Source organism: Nestor notabilis, unplaced genomic scaffold (assembly GCF_000696875.1).
Source record: "Nestor notabilis isolate BGI_N333 unplaced genomic scaffold, ASM69687v1 scaffold13578, whole genome shotgun sequence".
Classification (NCBI taxonomy): domain Eukaryota; kingdom Metazoa; phylum Chordata; class Aves; order Psittaciformes; family Psittacidae; genus Nestor; species Nestor notabilis.
In genome coordinates, this window is record NW_009941568.1 from 13,996 (window position 1) to 29,977 (window position 15,982).

The 15,982-nt window shown below is 44.9% G+C and overlaps 1 protein-coding gene across 1 annotated transcript in view; it reads left to right on the top strand.

The window, feature by feature from the left end:
• Positions 1-3,699, top strand: part of MVB12B (multivesicular body subunit 12B) — an 11,520-nt gene extending 7,821 nt beyond the window's left edge. Inside the window, exons 3-5 of the mRNA XM_010020971.1 lie at positions 58-154; positions 3,136-3,265; positions 3,573-3,699. Of these exons, the coding sequence (XP_010019273.1) occupies positions 58-154; positions 3,136-3,265; positions 3,573-3,699 (354 nt within the window). The remainder of the gene's footprint in view (positions 1-57; positions 155-3,135; positions 3,266-3,572) is intronic.
• Positions 3,700-15,982: the final 12,283 nt, after the last annotated feature.

Genomic DNA, 15,982 nt, shown 5'->3' on the forward strand with positions numbered 1-15,982 from the left:
TGAGTTTGAATTTGGTGACACTGTCATAGTCAACTGTTGTTTTTTCTCTCTCCAAAGAGTCATTTAGGCAACGTCTTGGTTGATATGAAGCTCATTGATATCAAGGACACTTTACCCGTGGGCTTCATTCCCATCCAGGAGACCTCTGATACACGTAAGTTGGCATCTGTTTTTCAGGCCCATGCTTTGGGAGCAGCCATTCCACCACTGCCTCTGTGGGTAGCAGTGTCCCAGGTGGAGGGATGCTCTCGGCATTGCTGTGCTCTGGGGTTACATGTGCACGTTTGGGGCAGCTCTGGACTGCAATGGAACAGGCTTCCATTTTCCTGTATTCTTTCCAGGTTTCTTAACACTGCTGCCTGACTGTCACCAGTGTGCCTGCTAGAGCAGGCAGGAGTAGTTCATGTTCTCACTCTGTGAGGGAGGGCTAGGCCTAGTGGGAGCAGAGCTGCTGTCCTGAGGGGTGTTCACAAACACATACCAAAAGGAAGGACATGTGCTTGTGGTGCAGGGTTCATGCACATTAGCTTTATACTGAAGACTGGTGTCCTGGTAGGCAGTGCTGAGGATGGTGGGGTATGTTTGCACTTGCTGAGAGAAGGCTCAAGTGGAATGTCCAGGGAAAATACCATCCTCATTTCTGCGAAGCAGAAATCGCTTTGCTGCAACATTTAAGCCAGCAGTTCCCAAACAGTGTATTCAGATCCCCTGGGACTTGTGGCAGCGGCAGGGGAAAAGGTCGCAGCACTCTGCTCTGCTGCAGCATCAGGTGCTTTGGGCCTGCAGTGTGGAGAATGGGGATGAGCCCCACAGGAGCCAAGTGTGGAAGGGCTGCGGGACACCATGTGCAGGTGCTGAGTGTACAACTACTGCTCAAGAGCAGTGCTGGTACCAGTGCTTGTCAGTAATGAAATCCAGCCTAGTTACGAGTAGAAAGGAGTTCTTGCTTTGCAGGGATTCATTCATCTGGGTCTGTAGCAGATGAGGGTGATTTTTTTAGTCACTACCGACCTGGTTCTGATTTGAACCCATGACCTAGAAGTGAAAGGCTCTGCAGCCCATTCCCTGTTCTCCTGGCTCATCCCCTTTCCCTGGAGGATTCCTGGGCACATGTAGGATGGGGGAAGAGTCACTGGTTTATCCTGCTCTCTCTTGGGAGTGCTGGACACTTACCATGCGCTGCTGTAACTTCTGTGAAAGTCCTGGTGAAAGGGTGGAAGTGGGCTTTGTAATTAATTTAAAATGCATTGGATTGCAACCCAGACCATCTTCAAAGCAGAGGCCCTGTCTGTATTAATGAAGCAGTGCATATCCCTGCCTCCGTTAGCATGAATGAACACATTTCAATTGACTGTTTATAATATGTTTACTTAAAATTAACTCTGGTTAAGCATGTGTAATTAATGAATCCAGCTCCTAAACCAAGTTTGCTACAGACTGCAGACTCTAGCCAAGTGTGAAAGAGACCAAAGACAAAAGCAGTCAGCTTTGTACTTCTGTGAAAGTCAGACGAGAGACACTGATTTTGTTCAGTTACATGTTTCTGTGCTCTTACTCTAAGTGACAGGTGACTTGTAAATATATTAAACACAGTACTCCTTACTAGGTTCTGAGAAAATTTTCAGGTGTGGAAGCCTTAATCCCTGGGCTCCTAAGATCAGTTTTAGGCACTTCAGATTAAAGCTAGGGTTTTTCAGAGCAGGAGAGACTAGACTTCAGGGATACAGGTATTTAGCATCTCTAAAAAGCAGCACTGGAAGTGAAAAGCTGCATGCACAGATGCTGTATGGTGACACACCTCACACTGGCTGTACATTTGTTGGTGCTGGTGTGACAGCAGATTTCAGAGGCTGGGATGGATTGCTTTCTCCAAGGTGTGGATTACAAGACAGGAGGAGCCTACAGAGACAGGGCTGCCTGCCATCTGTTGAAGTGAGAGCATATTTTTGAGCTGGGGGATATTTATTCATATTAAGCTGAAGGGTTTTTATTTTGCAGGCACTTGTTTGTAGTTGTTGGTTGTTTCCAGATTTTCATTCAGTGTGTGCGCTTTAGATTTTCAGTTTATCAGTAGACTTCTGTCATGTCTTTTAAGTGCCTGCATTCACAAATAGAAACCTCACCTTGCTCACATCGAGACTCGAGGCTGAGATAGAGCAGTGGTTTCCAGGGACCACAGATCTGTCTGTGTGCCAGTGCCACCCGTTGTCATGCGACTGACCCATAGCTGGATACGGATTGTATCTGTGTGCAGACAGACAGCATGCATATACATGAATTCATTATACAGATAAGCCTTAACTCTGGTGGCTTGAGTTTTTCTTGATGGATAACATGGAAACAAGTGAAATTGCTCTGTGACGCTTGGCAGGAAAGGGCCATGAAGCAGATTCATCCACTTTCTGAACGCTGGTCAGTGCAGCACAGTTGCTCTGTAGGAGGTCCTAGCAATTACTGCTTTGTAAATCTGGTTTATCCCTATGAAGATTCCAAGGCAAACATGGTGGGAGTATCATTTCAGTGCTTCTGACTGAGTCAGGAGAGGTCACTGACACATAGGATGTGTGAGACTTGGGCAGACAGCTTTTACTGCTGTCCGCTCTGCGTGGCAGTCTGTTTTCCTGCTTGCTGCTCCTCTTTGGTTGTCTGTTTGAAAGCACTTGGCAGAATAAACTGACCGATTGTGTCACGAGCTTCCAGGTATGTTCCTAGAGGCAATGCTTGCGGGAGGAATATTTAGACACGACTGTGCAGGCCAGTAATGCAAACATTACTATGGAAAGAGAAAGCGGATGTGAGAAGTATGTGGAAGTGGAAAGATCACCTGCCATTTCTGTTCTGTGCTGCCATACTCCATGGCATATGTGATGTCTTATCTTCTCTGCAGAGGGTAGTAGGGAGTACTGGTTTATCACAGTGCCTAATAACAAATCTCACACAGTGTACAGAGGGCTCCTGATAGAAAATTTCTCTAGTCATCGAATGGCATTGCACTGTCTGGTTTGCTGACATATGTCTGTTCTTTGGCTCCAGCTCCTGCCATAATTATCTCCCTAATATCTGGAGAAACAATAAATAACATTTATACCCTAATCTTGCATACAAACCACCCCATGTCCTGGGTTGTTTTTGCAGAAGAAATAGCATTCAGGAAGAAGAGGCTGTGCATTAAATTCATCCCTCGAGATTCTACAGAGGCAGCGATCTGTGATATCCGAATCCTGGGTAGATCTAAACAAGCCCCTCCTCAGTACACCTTCATAGGGTGAGTACCCCTTACTCCAGGAGCTGTTGTCCTAAATTCAAGTGTACCACGGCTAAGCACCTTGTTTTCCTGTAATTTCTAAGTAGTAGTTTGTAAGAGCTAAAGCTTGTCATTAGTTTACATAAGTACAAGTGTTACTAGATTTGATGTAGGACTTAACTAACCCCACCCCACTCCCCTTTTTCTCTTTTCCAGTTAGGCTCGTTCTCACTAACCAAGGTGTTTGTGGAACACATCAGTGCTTCATGTTTATGCACATGTACATCATTTGCTTGTGTCATTAATGTCTTCTGTGTTGATTGCACAGGGAGTTGAACAACATGGGCATTTGGTACCGGATGGGCAGAGTTCCACGCAACCATGAGCCTTCGCAGCCTGAGACTCCTCCTTCCCAAGCACCATCTTCAACACCCGCTCCTAACCTGCCAAGGTAAGTTTTCTGCTTTCTAGTCCCTTCTGCTTGATGCTGCATGCTGTTTTGTTACTAACCTGGTCCGGTGGAATCAAGAACATGGTTCCACATCAGTATGAATGGTTTTATGGTGTGATCTGATAATGAAGGAATGTGTCATTCTTTCAAGTATTTGCCTGATGGAAGTTCCTTTGGCTGTCACTGTATAAAGACATACAGGTGAAGAAGTCGAGAAGAAACAAAAAGCCTGCAGAAGAAAGGAAACGGCCAGCTACACCTTTTCTTTGCTTTAAACTGTGTGGAATATTATAGTTTCCAACAAGTGTGTGTGGGTCACCCACGGAGGGTAGCCCAGAACTGTAGCCAAGCTGATTTCTCTCCTTGACCAAAGGGAGGGAGAAGTGTTGATACAGATTTTAATGTATAGGGAGGTAAGTTCTGCTTATGCTCCAGAATCGATGCGCTCATGGTTTGAAGTACTGGCCCTGTTTTGTCTTTTCTTGGACCCAGCTACTGTGCTGCAGTCTTGCAGCTGCCACAGAGCATGCAGAGCATGCTGCTCATCTGACAGGAGCCACGCTTCTGGCCAGACACTGGCATAGTGTCTGTCCAGGTTGTTTTTCCTGTGTTATAGACAATGTCTGTATGTGCGTGTATAAAAGTACGCATTTGTGTGTATACTTGCATATAACAGTAGTCCTGTACTGACAGCTTACTTGCTGAATTTCTCTGGACAAAACAGAGTGGTGTTAAGCAACAAACCAACCCAGACAGAGGTTAAACTGAGTGCTTTATGCTCCTGGCATTTGCTATGAAAGCACAGCATCTAGAGTGAGATGGGCTCTTCCTGATGAGGCTTACTCACTGAACTGTGGGCTGGGCTATTGCCAGGGGATAGTGCATTCTCTATGGTCCCTTTGGGCTTTTGCTTAATTAAGTGAACAAGTATTTTTGCACTAAGCATTTGGTATACTCAGATACATTTACAGCGTTACAATAACTGTTAAGAGCTAGAATTTCAAAGGAGGCTGCAGAGGGGAATCCCAGGGGATCGGTTTGTATGTAAAGGTCACTGTATGGCACAGGTAGAAAATACTGTGTCCTTCAGAGTCTTGATTTACAGGTCATTTCAGAGAGTGACACTTAAACTGCTCTAATCGGTTCCCAACAAAGCTGTTGGGTATCTTTGTAAGGCAAGTCTGTTACATTTGAGCCTTCACCCATGACCAGACTTAACCTGCTTTTTTGTGGTGGCTCTTCAAGCTCTCCAAAGCATTTGGGCATTTCTTTCACTGAGAGCTTTGCTCAGTCGCTGCCATGCTGTGGCATGCTGCTAGCTGTCCTGTACTGTCAGGTGTGCTGCAGGCAGGGATGCTGTCTTGTCTCTTGGAGATAGAAGCAAGAGAGATGAAAAGCCAGCAGTCTTTTGGAGATTTCAGCCTGTCCCACTGGGAGCTGATAACATTGTTTTGAAGCTCCACTGGACATAAAGCTACATGCTGGCACAGGCCATGTGAGATCAGAGAAAAAGATGTCTTGATTTTAGAGCACAGATCTTCATTTTCTGTCTGCAAGAAATTCCTGCCTGGGCAGATTTCCACAATAAAGAGAAAAAATTATCATAGCAAGAGAATGTCAATGGCAGTCCTTAATCACTAAGTGTGGAAGGGTCACTTTATGGCTGAGCAGGGAAGGCTGTTGAGCAGTGTCAGAGCTATTGGGAACAGGGCCAAAATTAGAGCTCAGTGCATCAGCGACAGCCTGAAAAGAAGTGTTTACAAGGCATATATATTTTATAACCTCTTGTTGTACAGTTTATGGTTTACAATGGCTGCAAGGAAATTGGATCAGTTTTGTTTTACTTGCCAAATAAAGCAAATGTCAAAATAGTCAATATAAAATGTATTCTAATTTGGCTGAGTTAAACCAGCCAGTATGCAGTGGAATAATTGAATGTTACATTAATGCCTCCTAGTAAAAACCACCTGTCTGTAGCCAGCTCCACTCTCATGCCCCATGCATGATTTACAGGTAACTTTTACACCACCAGCCTGATCATTCAAAGCATCTTTCATGTCTTTTTTTTTTTTCACTCTTGATTATTTATTATCCAATATATTTTTTAAGAAATAGAAATGTATATAAAAGTACATTCTGCAAATATTTCATTATTATGGGGAACACATACGACTTGGAAGCCTTTCCTAATACTTTATCAGCAATGTGGTAAGTTACTCAACACTTAATGTTGGTGGAAGATTGTAGTCACAAGTAACCTCTTATTTTTACGTCACCGTAGAGAGATGAGATTACACTGGTAGACAGTTTGTTGTTTTATTCCATGTGGATATATCCTGACAGGAACAGCAGGGAGATACTCTGATACTGCTGTGAGTGTTAAGAGGAAATCCATGAGCAGTGCTGAATAAGCTGGTCAAATATTTAAGCTATTCAGTTGCTGTCTAGCATTATAAAATAATTCTAAATCAAGAGGGCATGCCTGGGTGCTTCAGAACAATTGCTAGCATGGGATATAAACCAAACCAGTAAAACACACCAGTGAGCTTCTGCACAGCAAAACCTTCCTAAATGGAAGGACTTTTTACTGTGGGAGATGTTTATTTCTACTCCAGCCGTGTTTCCTTCTCTGATCCATGATGTAAGTTACTGATGGTGGTGGATGGCAGCACATCAGAGTTTTGTCATGTGTCAGAGGTTTGACCTCCACAGCTTGCTGCACGTCGGCAGTGCTGCTTCCACCGCTTGTGCCGCAGGGTTATGGCTCACAGTCAGAACTGCACAAGGGGAGGCTTTGTCTGATATCCGTGCTGGACTGCATATGTTATTTTTCAGCCATTTCTTCTCCTTGGTGTTTCCTACTGCAGGCATCTGGCTTAATGGTCTCTAACGGCAGCCCTCACGCATTCCAGTGAGGATGGCATGCTGTGCTGTGGAGCGCAACCGTGCCATTGTGCAAGGCATCAAGCTGCTTTACTGTCTTTTCTCTCCAAATTCTGCGACAGCTTCTTGGCAGTAATGGCAGCCTGGAGAAATGCACTTGCAGTTTCCCATCCTAGAAGGCTGCTACTAAAGAACTGCTTTTGTTGACTTGAGTCACCAGTGGGAGTTTAATGTAACTTTCCTCAGAATCTCTGCTCTGTGTTCGAGGCTTGCACTCACTGGTGCTGCCTGGTGACATCCCTTTGGGGAACAGGAAGGTAATGCCCCCCCCAAAAGAGGTGCTTGTTATGGGTAACTCACCTGGCCTTTTGCTTTTGCTTCACACAGCCTGTAGATTGGCCATCACCATTGAATGACCTGGGACTTGGAGAGTAGTGTATGTTACAAGCATCTGAGCAGTGTCTTGGGGCTCAGCCGTCCTTGCCTCAAGCTCTCTTGAAGTAGGATTTGTGTGTGATGTTCTCTTCATTAGTCCAGTTCCAGCCTTTTGGGAGCAAGTCCCCCACTTCCGTGAATGCACACAGAGCCAACCTTGAACCACTTTGCCTTGTGGCTGCCTGTGGGATGGCTCCATCACAGCCGCAGTGCTCTATAAGCCCCCGTAGCTTATGTGGTTCAGGAGTGCCTTTCACATCCCTTCCCAAGGTGCTGCAGGAGTCTCCACCACCGTTGCTGAAACAGCCCTCTCACAACTTGTCAGCTGCAAGCAAGATGTCAGTCAGTGCTGCTAAAGTGTGTTTTACAGTGACAGACATAATTGCACTTAACTTTTTGCGTGGATGTTATCAATCTGTGACGGATACTTTGGGAAATGGAGCACTCTGATTGCAGATAATGTGTCACAGGCGTTTAATCTTCCTCGCGGGGAGACTGGGATTCAGTCACAACTTTTACTTGTTGATGTCAGGTTTTGAAAATGTAGATTCGTGCTGACCCTGGGAATCGTTCAGTCATTTAGTTTGCAAGGCTGTCATCTGAAAGGTTAATGGCTTACCAGGGAGAGGGAAGATCTTGCTGCAATCCGCTTGCGTTCATATCATGTGCTAGCATGGCTGGGCGCTTGGTGTTCAGGTTCAAAAGGGCAGAACTCCTCTGGGTGCCTTCCTGGGATGCCTGTGGTATATCTCTGTGGCTGTTCTAGTTGAGAACCACAAGGGAGAGGGCAGGAGCCTCCTGAGGCAGAGGTATGCCCGAGCTGCAGGTCTTCATGGGGCTTACAGTGCCTGCTGCCATTCAGGAGGCAGAGCCACGAGTGGGTCACTTGGCCTCTGGACTGACCATAAAGGCACATGGGTGAGCAGAACAGTGTTGGTCCCTAGTGCTGCATCTCCAAGCATGCCTGGTGACCAGGAGAGGTAGCAGTGCTGGCAGGATAGCTGGCCTGGCCAGGAGAGGCCAGCAATGCTGGAGATGCCGTTTCCTGGTTGGGAACACCAAGTGGCTCAGTTAGGTTTCTCACACTTGGTGCTCCTCGCACAGCCAGACATTAATGGCACCGGCAGAAGGAGGCACCAGACCTGGAGACCCAGCATACGTCTGCTTGTGCTCGTAACTCCTCCCTGATCCACATGGTTGGTATGCTACAGAAGTGCTGCAGCTGAAACCTCTTGCATTTGTGGGTCTGAGTGGGGCTGGCAGCATCCCTCTCTGTGCAGTCTGTGTGTGCCACCAAGTGCTCTGGCCTTGAAGTCCTGATCTGGCAGGAGCATTGCACGAGGGAAGTGCTGCTCTGGTTTTGATAACCAGATAACAATTGTCCTACTTAAACCCGTGAAAGAAGAGCAGGATGTGTAAATTTTCCTCTCCTGCTCCCAATTACCTTTTAAATAGTTAAACTACCCCTCCTTAGAAAAGGGAAATGCTTTGCTCCTGTTTTCTGTTCCCAGTGAAGCTTAATGTTGAGGAATGTAAGAATTTCCTTTCTCGGCAGAGAAGTCTGATTTTTCAAATTGATTTATTAATGGTGTTTGAACTTTGTCGTGTAAGCCTGGAAAGTGATCAGTGTGTGGCTTTCTGCTGGAGGCTGATGATGTGCAGTAGGTGGCAGCTAATAAAGCAGCACCAAGCCTGCGTGGTGGAAGCCTGAACTTGGCCTGATGGTGAGCTAGCTTCACTCTGTGCATTAAAGGGAAGTAGGAAGCCTTTTACCTTTGCTATTATTTTAAGTAACAACAATATTATTTAGAAATAACAATCTTAAAGATTAACACAAAATAACTTTTAAGGAGAGTCTGTAGAGGAGAAGGTTCCAGGGTTTGAATGGTTTTCTACTCTGGTGTGGAACAAAGCCAAGACTCAAGCCATGGACTGGAGGCAGACACCACTGGTTGCCTGATGGCCAGGAGGCTGTCACAGAGTGATGGGGGTCCACCTGAAAGTCCCTCATCAGAACCAAATGCTATCAAATGGGATGGATGTTTCTGGCTTGTCTGGAAAGTGCTCTGAAAAACATTGCCAGTGGGATCTCTGACAGTTGGAGCCTTTCTACAGAATGCTTCCTTCTTGATGGAGTTGTATTTTCTAATCTGTTTCATTGAAAGAGCTCTAAAGTAAAACTACCTTCTGATTTACAACTAATAAAACCTATTCTCTGGCTTGAATGCTGAAATCACTTGTATCCTGAAATACAGCACGATATTCCTGTTTTTATATTACGAACCCTGCAAGAGGCTAAGGATGGCACAAGGGCTGGGCTCACATCCCAGTAGCTATGGATAAAAAACCCAGTGAGAGTGAAACAATAACCTGAATTTTGGAGGGAATGTTTCCATAGACCCTTTCCAGCAGGTATGGTAAGAAGCAAAATGTAAGGATGAAATGTCAGTGATGCATATACACTGTGCAAATCTGAACATGAGGGTTGGTTTGAGCGGGTAAAGGTGCTGGCACACATTTATCCAGAGTCTGTTTCCCATAAGGAATTTGTTATGAAACTGCACTGACCGTATGGCTTGCGTCCAACTCAGCTGGATGAAGACGTGCAAAAATTGGTCACGGTCCAGTATGTTTTAGTGGTAGAAAATGATGATTAGGAAAAAATGTTTAAACAATACGAGTGGTTTCCAGGCACAAGAATCACTCGCAGCAGCCGAGAGAGACATTAACTGTAGTTAGAAGAAGTCTGATGGATTTAGCTGATTTTGAGGATGCGTTGAAAAATTTGAGGAGTGCTGCGAGTGAAGAGGCTTCGATCTCATTGGAGTCATTTTTCTTTATAGAGCCCTGTTCCTGGTATAGTAATATTCCTGGAGGCATGTTTTCTTTAGGGTATAGTGTAGGGTCATTAAGTACAAGCCGAAGGTATTCATTCAAAGAAGCTATACACTGAGTTGTTAAATAAGCCCTGTGGGGGAATTGAGCTTTTTTTCCCTAAAACTTCTGTGTTGTCTGCTATTTAATATGATCTCTGCCACTGTTGATTTGTAATCTGTGCTTTCACCCTGAAGTGCATGTGGTTGTGTTCACATATTTCCTTCTTTAAATCAATCACTTTCGCCATTTTCCAAAACACTTCTTGAGTTTATTGCTTTTAGTAAAGTGTTCGGACTGTCGTTATTTATTACTGGCAAAGTGCTGACAACGTGCTCTTCCCAAATGAGTCTTTATGTGGAGTATTTGTTTAACAGGTTCTGCAGGGGTGGTGCTGCTGCTCCCTGGTGCTGTGGGTCTGCTGGGGTACAGGCCCCCTGGCAAGGGGCTTGCCTTCGAGAGATGCTGCTGGTGGACCTGTGAGCCTGGGCTTTGTTGTGCTGATTAATTTGACAGAATTTAAAATCCTAACCGAGGAGGCTTACACTGTGTGTAATTTATCTTTTTGGAGTATTTCTGCTGTTTGGCAATTTTTCCCTACTGCTTCATTATCTGAAAACTCCTGACTCTGGAGAGTAGCTAGTGAAGGATGTGGAAAGCTGTGCTCTTCCCGCTGCAGCCTCCAGAGACGCCGCGCTGCTCATCTAAGACAACCACTTCATAAGCACCTCATGCTTACAGTATGAGGTCTTAGTTCTTTGATGCAGTCCTCTGCCTATAACAATTTAATGGGCTGCAGCTCAGACTTTCAAGCAGTGTAAATTAAACTACTTGGGTTTTTTCTATTGTTTGGCAGCTGTTCTATCCTGGTTACTTAAGTCCTCTGATCTAAATTAATCCCCATATAGAGGAAGCCGCAGGAGCTTCATTCTGCATTAAGTCTTACATTTTGGGTTGCTGGTCTGCAGTAGATCATGCTCCCTTGTTAGCATTACTGGGGCTTGTTCTCTTCAGCTGGTGATGGCTTTAGTTTTGACAGAATAGCACAGCAGCATTTTCCCCTGTCTCTGAAGCATGGTTGTGCTGGGAGGGGATGCACAGAGGCTGCTGTGGGCAGGCTGCTTCTCTTCCCTTTCTGCAGCTGGGAAAATGAAACGGGTAAATCTAAAAGTGGAAAGAATCACTCGCTCCCTTTTTCATTCTGTTTGGGCTTTTATAAAAATCTGAATCTGGCACCACCAGCTCTCATTGATTTTTAGGAAACAGGATATTTTAGTAGCTTGGAATGAGATGAAATGCTTGCAAAGCCCATATGTTGCTTGTTTTAGGGAAAGGGTCAGGAAGGTTTTAGAAAGTATTTAAATATTTGGTTTACACGATTAGAATAGATTGTCTGGAATGAAGTCCATTACCCGAGGTGATTCTTGCCTCGCAGTTTTGTTTTTCATTGCAGTTCTTTGGGGTATGAGGTAGGTGTTCTGGCATCGCAGTGCCTGAGCACAGTAAAAGTTAAGGACTGAATAAATACTGTAGATGGGATTCTGGACACCGCTGGAGCTATAGATACCTGCTCTGGCATTGTCTGCAAGCTGCAGTTTGGAAAATGCATTCTGGTAAAGGGAGCAGTTGCTGAGAGGTTCTCTGATGTCTGTCAGTGAAACTCCAGCAGTGTGTTTCTTAGAAATGGGCTTTTTCCTCCCTCTGTAGACAAAGCTTTCAAGTTGGATTATGTTTCTTGGAGCTACAGCCTGATACTCACTTCTCGTAGGTGTATTTTCAGCTTTCTGCAGCTTGGAATTTAATTGTGCTGTCCTCAGTGTTTCACAAGGCATGGTCTTTGCATAATTATGGAAGACACAATTCTCTTTATTTGAAGGTATGCCTGTGCGACTGAAGTTTTGGCAGCACTGTTCTGATGGCAGTGATGGCAGTGGTAATCAAAGAACAGGCCAACTCCAGTCTGCAGCATGCACTATGGTTTCTAATATATTTGATAACGTGGGACAGTTAGAAGTTTTGCCTCATTTCTCTGCCACGCTCATCCAGTCCAGTTGGGAAGCAAAAACCTAGCATTGTTCTTTTGCTGTGCTTTGTTGATGTTTTTATATGAATTATGAAGCATCCTTTGATATCTGGCATTTCCCCTTACGATCCTCTGTTACTTTTTATGAGTACTTGCCCTCTAACTTCAAAAGCAGTTCATCACCTTCCTGCAGACAGTTATTAATAACTGGTTTGGAGCTGTTGGGCATTCCTGGGCCTGTTTTATACGAGTTTCTCTCCAAAAACATTCAGAAAGTGGCCATAATGTGCGCAGACCTCAAACTGCCTTTGCTAGCATGTGAAGGGTCTCTCTCATCACGTGCCTCTTCAGCTGCTGTCCTATGTAGACTTGTTTCATAGATTTAATGACTAAAAGAAAAACAAGCTAAGACAGGAATTAAATTTGCCCAGTTCTGAACTGTGCTGTTGCAGTTGTTTCATCCTAAATTACCTGCAAATTATAGTGTGCTGGGGAAACCTATTTTTTGTATTTAACCCATGCTGGAACAGTGTGAGTTGGACTTCAGTGTTGGAGAGCATGGGCTGGAGTGCCCTGATGGTGGCCTCATTAGGGCTGGTCCATCCATCCTTCGCACAGCACCAAATCTACCTCGCTGCTTTCATTCAGTAAAGAGGAAGAAAAGTATGTTTTGTGACAGTTCAAAAGGAAAATAATTGGCATGGGGATAGTTAATGTGAGTTGCCATTCCTTAACATCAGAGATTCCACTAAAGTACTAATAATTACTGTTAATATCTTTCAGTGGAAACTTTCAGAGTAAACGAGCACTGGTTGGAGCAGTATTTAACGGCATGCTGCTGGCATGATAAGAATGCAAATAAGTGTTATTAGCCTAATGATTTTGCTGTCACCATGGCTGTGCAGCAGTAGTGTTGTGAATATGTCATGCAGTACCCGTGAATTTGGAAAGTGTGTCAAAACACAACTTCAATTAGTTTGCTCTAATTATGGCTCTAGAGAGTTCATAACTATATCACTCCTCATTAAAAGAGATTTTCGTATATGGATTAATACAGCACATAAAGGGATGTTTGAGCGATCTGAAGCAGAGCTGTGCAGAGGGAGGATGCCCATGGTGTGGTGGGAAGTGCAGGGGGTCTGACCCCGTCCCATGAGCTCCTGGTGCAGGGCAGGGATGGGAAACATCCCAGGCAGGACCAGGCGGCTGTGCTGCGGTATCCTTGGCGCATGAACCTGGCAGATGATCCTGGATAGGCTCTTCAGGTAAGAACAAAACAACCCAACCAAAAAACAAACCATAGAAGCCTTGGTAGGAACTACACTTGATGCTAAAATGGAGATCTGGGCTTTAAGCTCTGCTCTGATAAAGATCGAGGAGCACAGACAGTCAGAGTCTGGAATCTCAGAAGGAGCCCTGCAGGATGCCAAATGTCCACACGCCTTTCCCAGGGTATTTGTAGTATCTTTTAAACACCATCTTTTGGTATTGCCTGAGCACATCCTTGCTTTGCAGAACAGGGAAGAGATTCTTGTGCTCACAGGTGAGTAGTTGGTGAAGGGTTAAAGTAGTAATTGTTTAAATCTTTTAGGCTTTCCTCCCAGTTCTGTGATAATTTGATGAAGAACTTCACCCTAATTAAATATTCAAATTAGGAATAAGTGTCAATATGGCTTCCCATTGCCTGGAATGATGATTAATTGTATTCAAAACTCTAGTGGCCGCAGTAATCTAAACCAAACCGTTGTTCTTGATTATTTGTGCAACACATTTACCATGTTTTTGTTTTAAAATTTAAACTAGTAATTGATTTGCCATATGCTGCAGAGCTGCACATACTTTTACGATATGTGTTTAGGAACTTGGGGACTTTGTAATTGGGATTTTCTTGCTTTTCAATGGCAGTCTCTATTTTTTTTGTCTTCTACAATGCAAAATGATTTGGCTTTCACAACACATAAGGAAAATGCATTATGCAATCAACTTAGTAGGTTTAAGTTATATTGATCCTGGCCAAAGTTTGCATTAATTTAAAATAAATTAGACTTTGTTTCCTGTTTTTCCTTACAATGTCATGCTTTTTAAAAAGGGAAGGGGAAAGCTGATATCCTTCCAGCAGTCACTGCCCTCTGTCTTGTGGTCTTGCAGCTAATGTTCTCCTTGCAGAGACCTGGCTCTTCTTGGAGCAGCTCCATGGGAGTGATGAAATGCCCATTTGTCCTACCTTGGAGATGGAAAGTGGCCATGGAGGGGAGAGCCCTTGTTTCCAAACACCCTTGTAACAGCCCATGTTCAGACCCTGCTCCTGGCAGGCCGGTGCTGGCAGCAGCTGAATGGGCAGTTTTGCTTGCGAGTGGTTTCGGGAGTGAGAGCGCAGTTACTGCACCCTCTCACAGTTACCTCCTAACAATGATGTGTGTGAAGTGGAGAGCAAACGGGATACCCCGTGGAGTCAGGCAGCGATAAGTCATCTTCTGCTGCCATATTCACCAGTGTGTGGTCAGAGTCCCTCGGATGGCGAGCGATTCATTTTAATTACACTCGTGGAACGTGTGCTCCGCTTCAGCATATGGCGCTTGTGAAAGCTGGTGCTCGTGTGAGCTGCCAGGCACGCTGGTAGCGACTGGGGACTCGGGGCAAAGCCTTTTGCAAACTAAGGGTTCAGAGCCTTATGGGAAGGCTGCTGCACCGTGGAGCTGATGGCTCTTCTGCAGTGCTTCCACAGCACCCACCGTGAACCCTGTGAAATTGTCCTGTAGCTGGAGGGATGCTCATCACCTCCCTTGCAGCCCGCACTGGTCCAGAGGGAAGAGGGTCAGCCTCTCCTGCAGCAGGAGCTGGTGGAAACCTCTACAATAGTTTGCTTAGAAATGGGCCTTTCAAGTGGATCTGTTTTGTTTACTTCCCAGACAATTCCTGCTCATTCCCCCGGACAAGCAAGAGAAATTCAAAAGTCTTTCTGTTAGCTGTTTTGGTGCCTCAGAAAGTATTTTTGGATACTGCTATTAAAAAACAAATGAAAAGCGTGTAATGCCTACAGGCAGTGGTCTTGTTTTTTAAAGTGTGTTCATGACAAACCTGCCTCTGCTCGCAACAAGTCTCATATGGATTGTGTTTCAAACAGCAAACTGTTAGCCAAATTCAAAACTATTTTCACACCATCTTTTTTTGGTTAGAAGGAGCTTTGGGAAGCACAAGCAAATTCAAACTTGTATTTGCTTTTTCTTATTTTATCCGTGCTGTTCACCATCAGTTGCATCGAGGGCTAAAAATACATAGTTCTTCACAAAGTGTGTCCTGGTTCTTAAAGGCAGATAATTTCCAGATGATTTGCTCAATAGATAAAACCTGCTAGCTAAGAATGTGGATTTGATGGAGGATATGCAGGGCCCTGTTTCACAGATACGGTGTGTTTGAGAGGACACAAAGGCCACCTTGTTTTCCTGGCAGGAAGGCAATGCCATGCAGGAGGGCCTTGCCGTGAGCAGTAGCTCTCCTCATGTGAAATGGAAGGAAGGAGCATCTTCATTACGTATGGCAGTGTGGTCCACAAGATTAATGATAATGTTCTATAAAAATTCGCTGGGATCAGCATTAGAAAAATACAGATTTGAATTAACAGGGAAAAGCCCAAATCTCTTACCAAAGCATAGAAATCTGTGGGCTATCAGTAGCTCTCACTGGTAAAGCAGACTTCTCAGAGCTGCATGGCTGGCGGGGCAGCCACACTGGCTGTACAGGGGGAGCAGTGTGGTGGCAGAGGGAGAGCTGTGTCCACTGCATTGAGCAGCCTCACTGGTGCTCTTACCAAGCCCCAGAGCTCCCGAGGGCCTGATGAGAGCAGGGCTTGCTGGGCATTGCATCTGCCCTCACATCCTACATATTCCTGGGAAGGTCGCCCACCTCATCTAATAGCCTGTGTCCAGGCTTGCCGGGTGCTGGATTTTCCTCTTAATAAGCCCTGAGCCACTGAAAATAGTTTCAGCTTCGCTTCCATGAGCTCCATTTTTTTTCCTATTTATAGGAAAGTTTAATGGAAGATGTAAAAATATCTGCCTGCTGCAGGAATGGC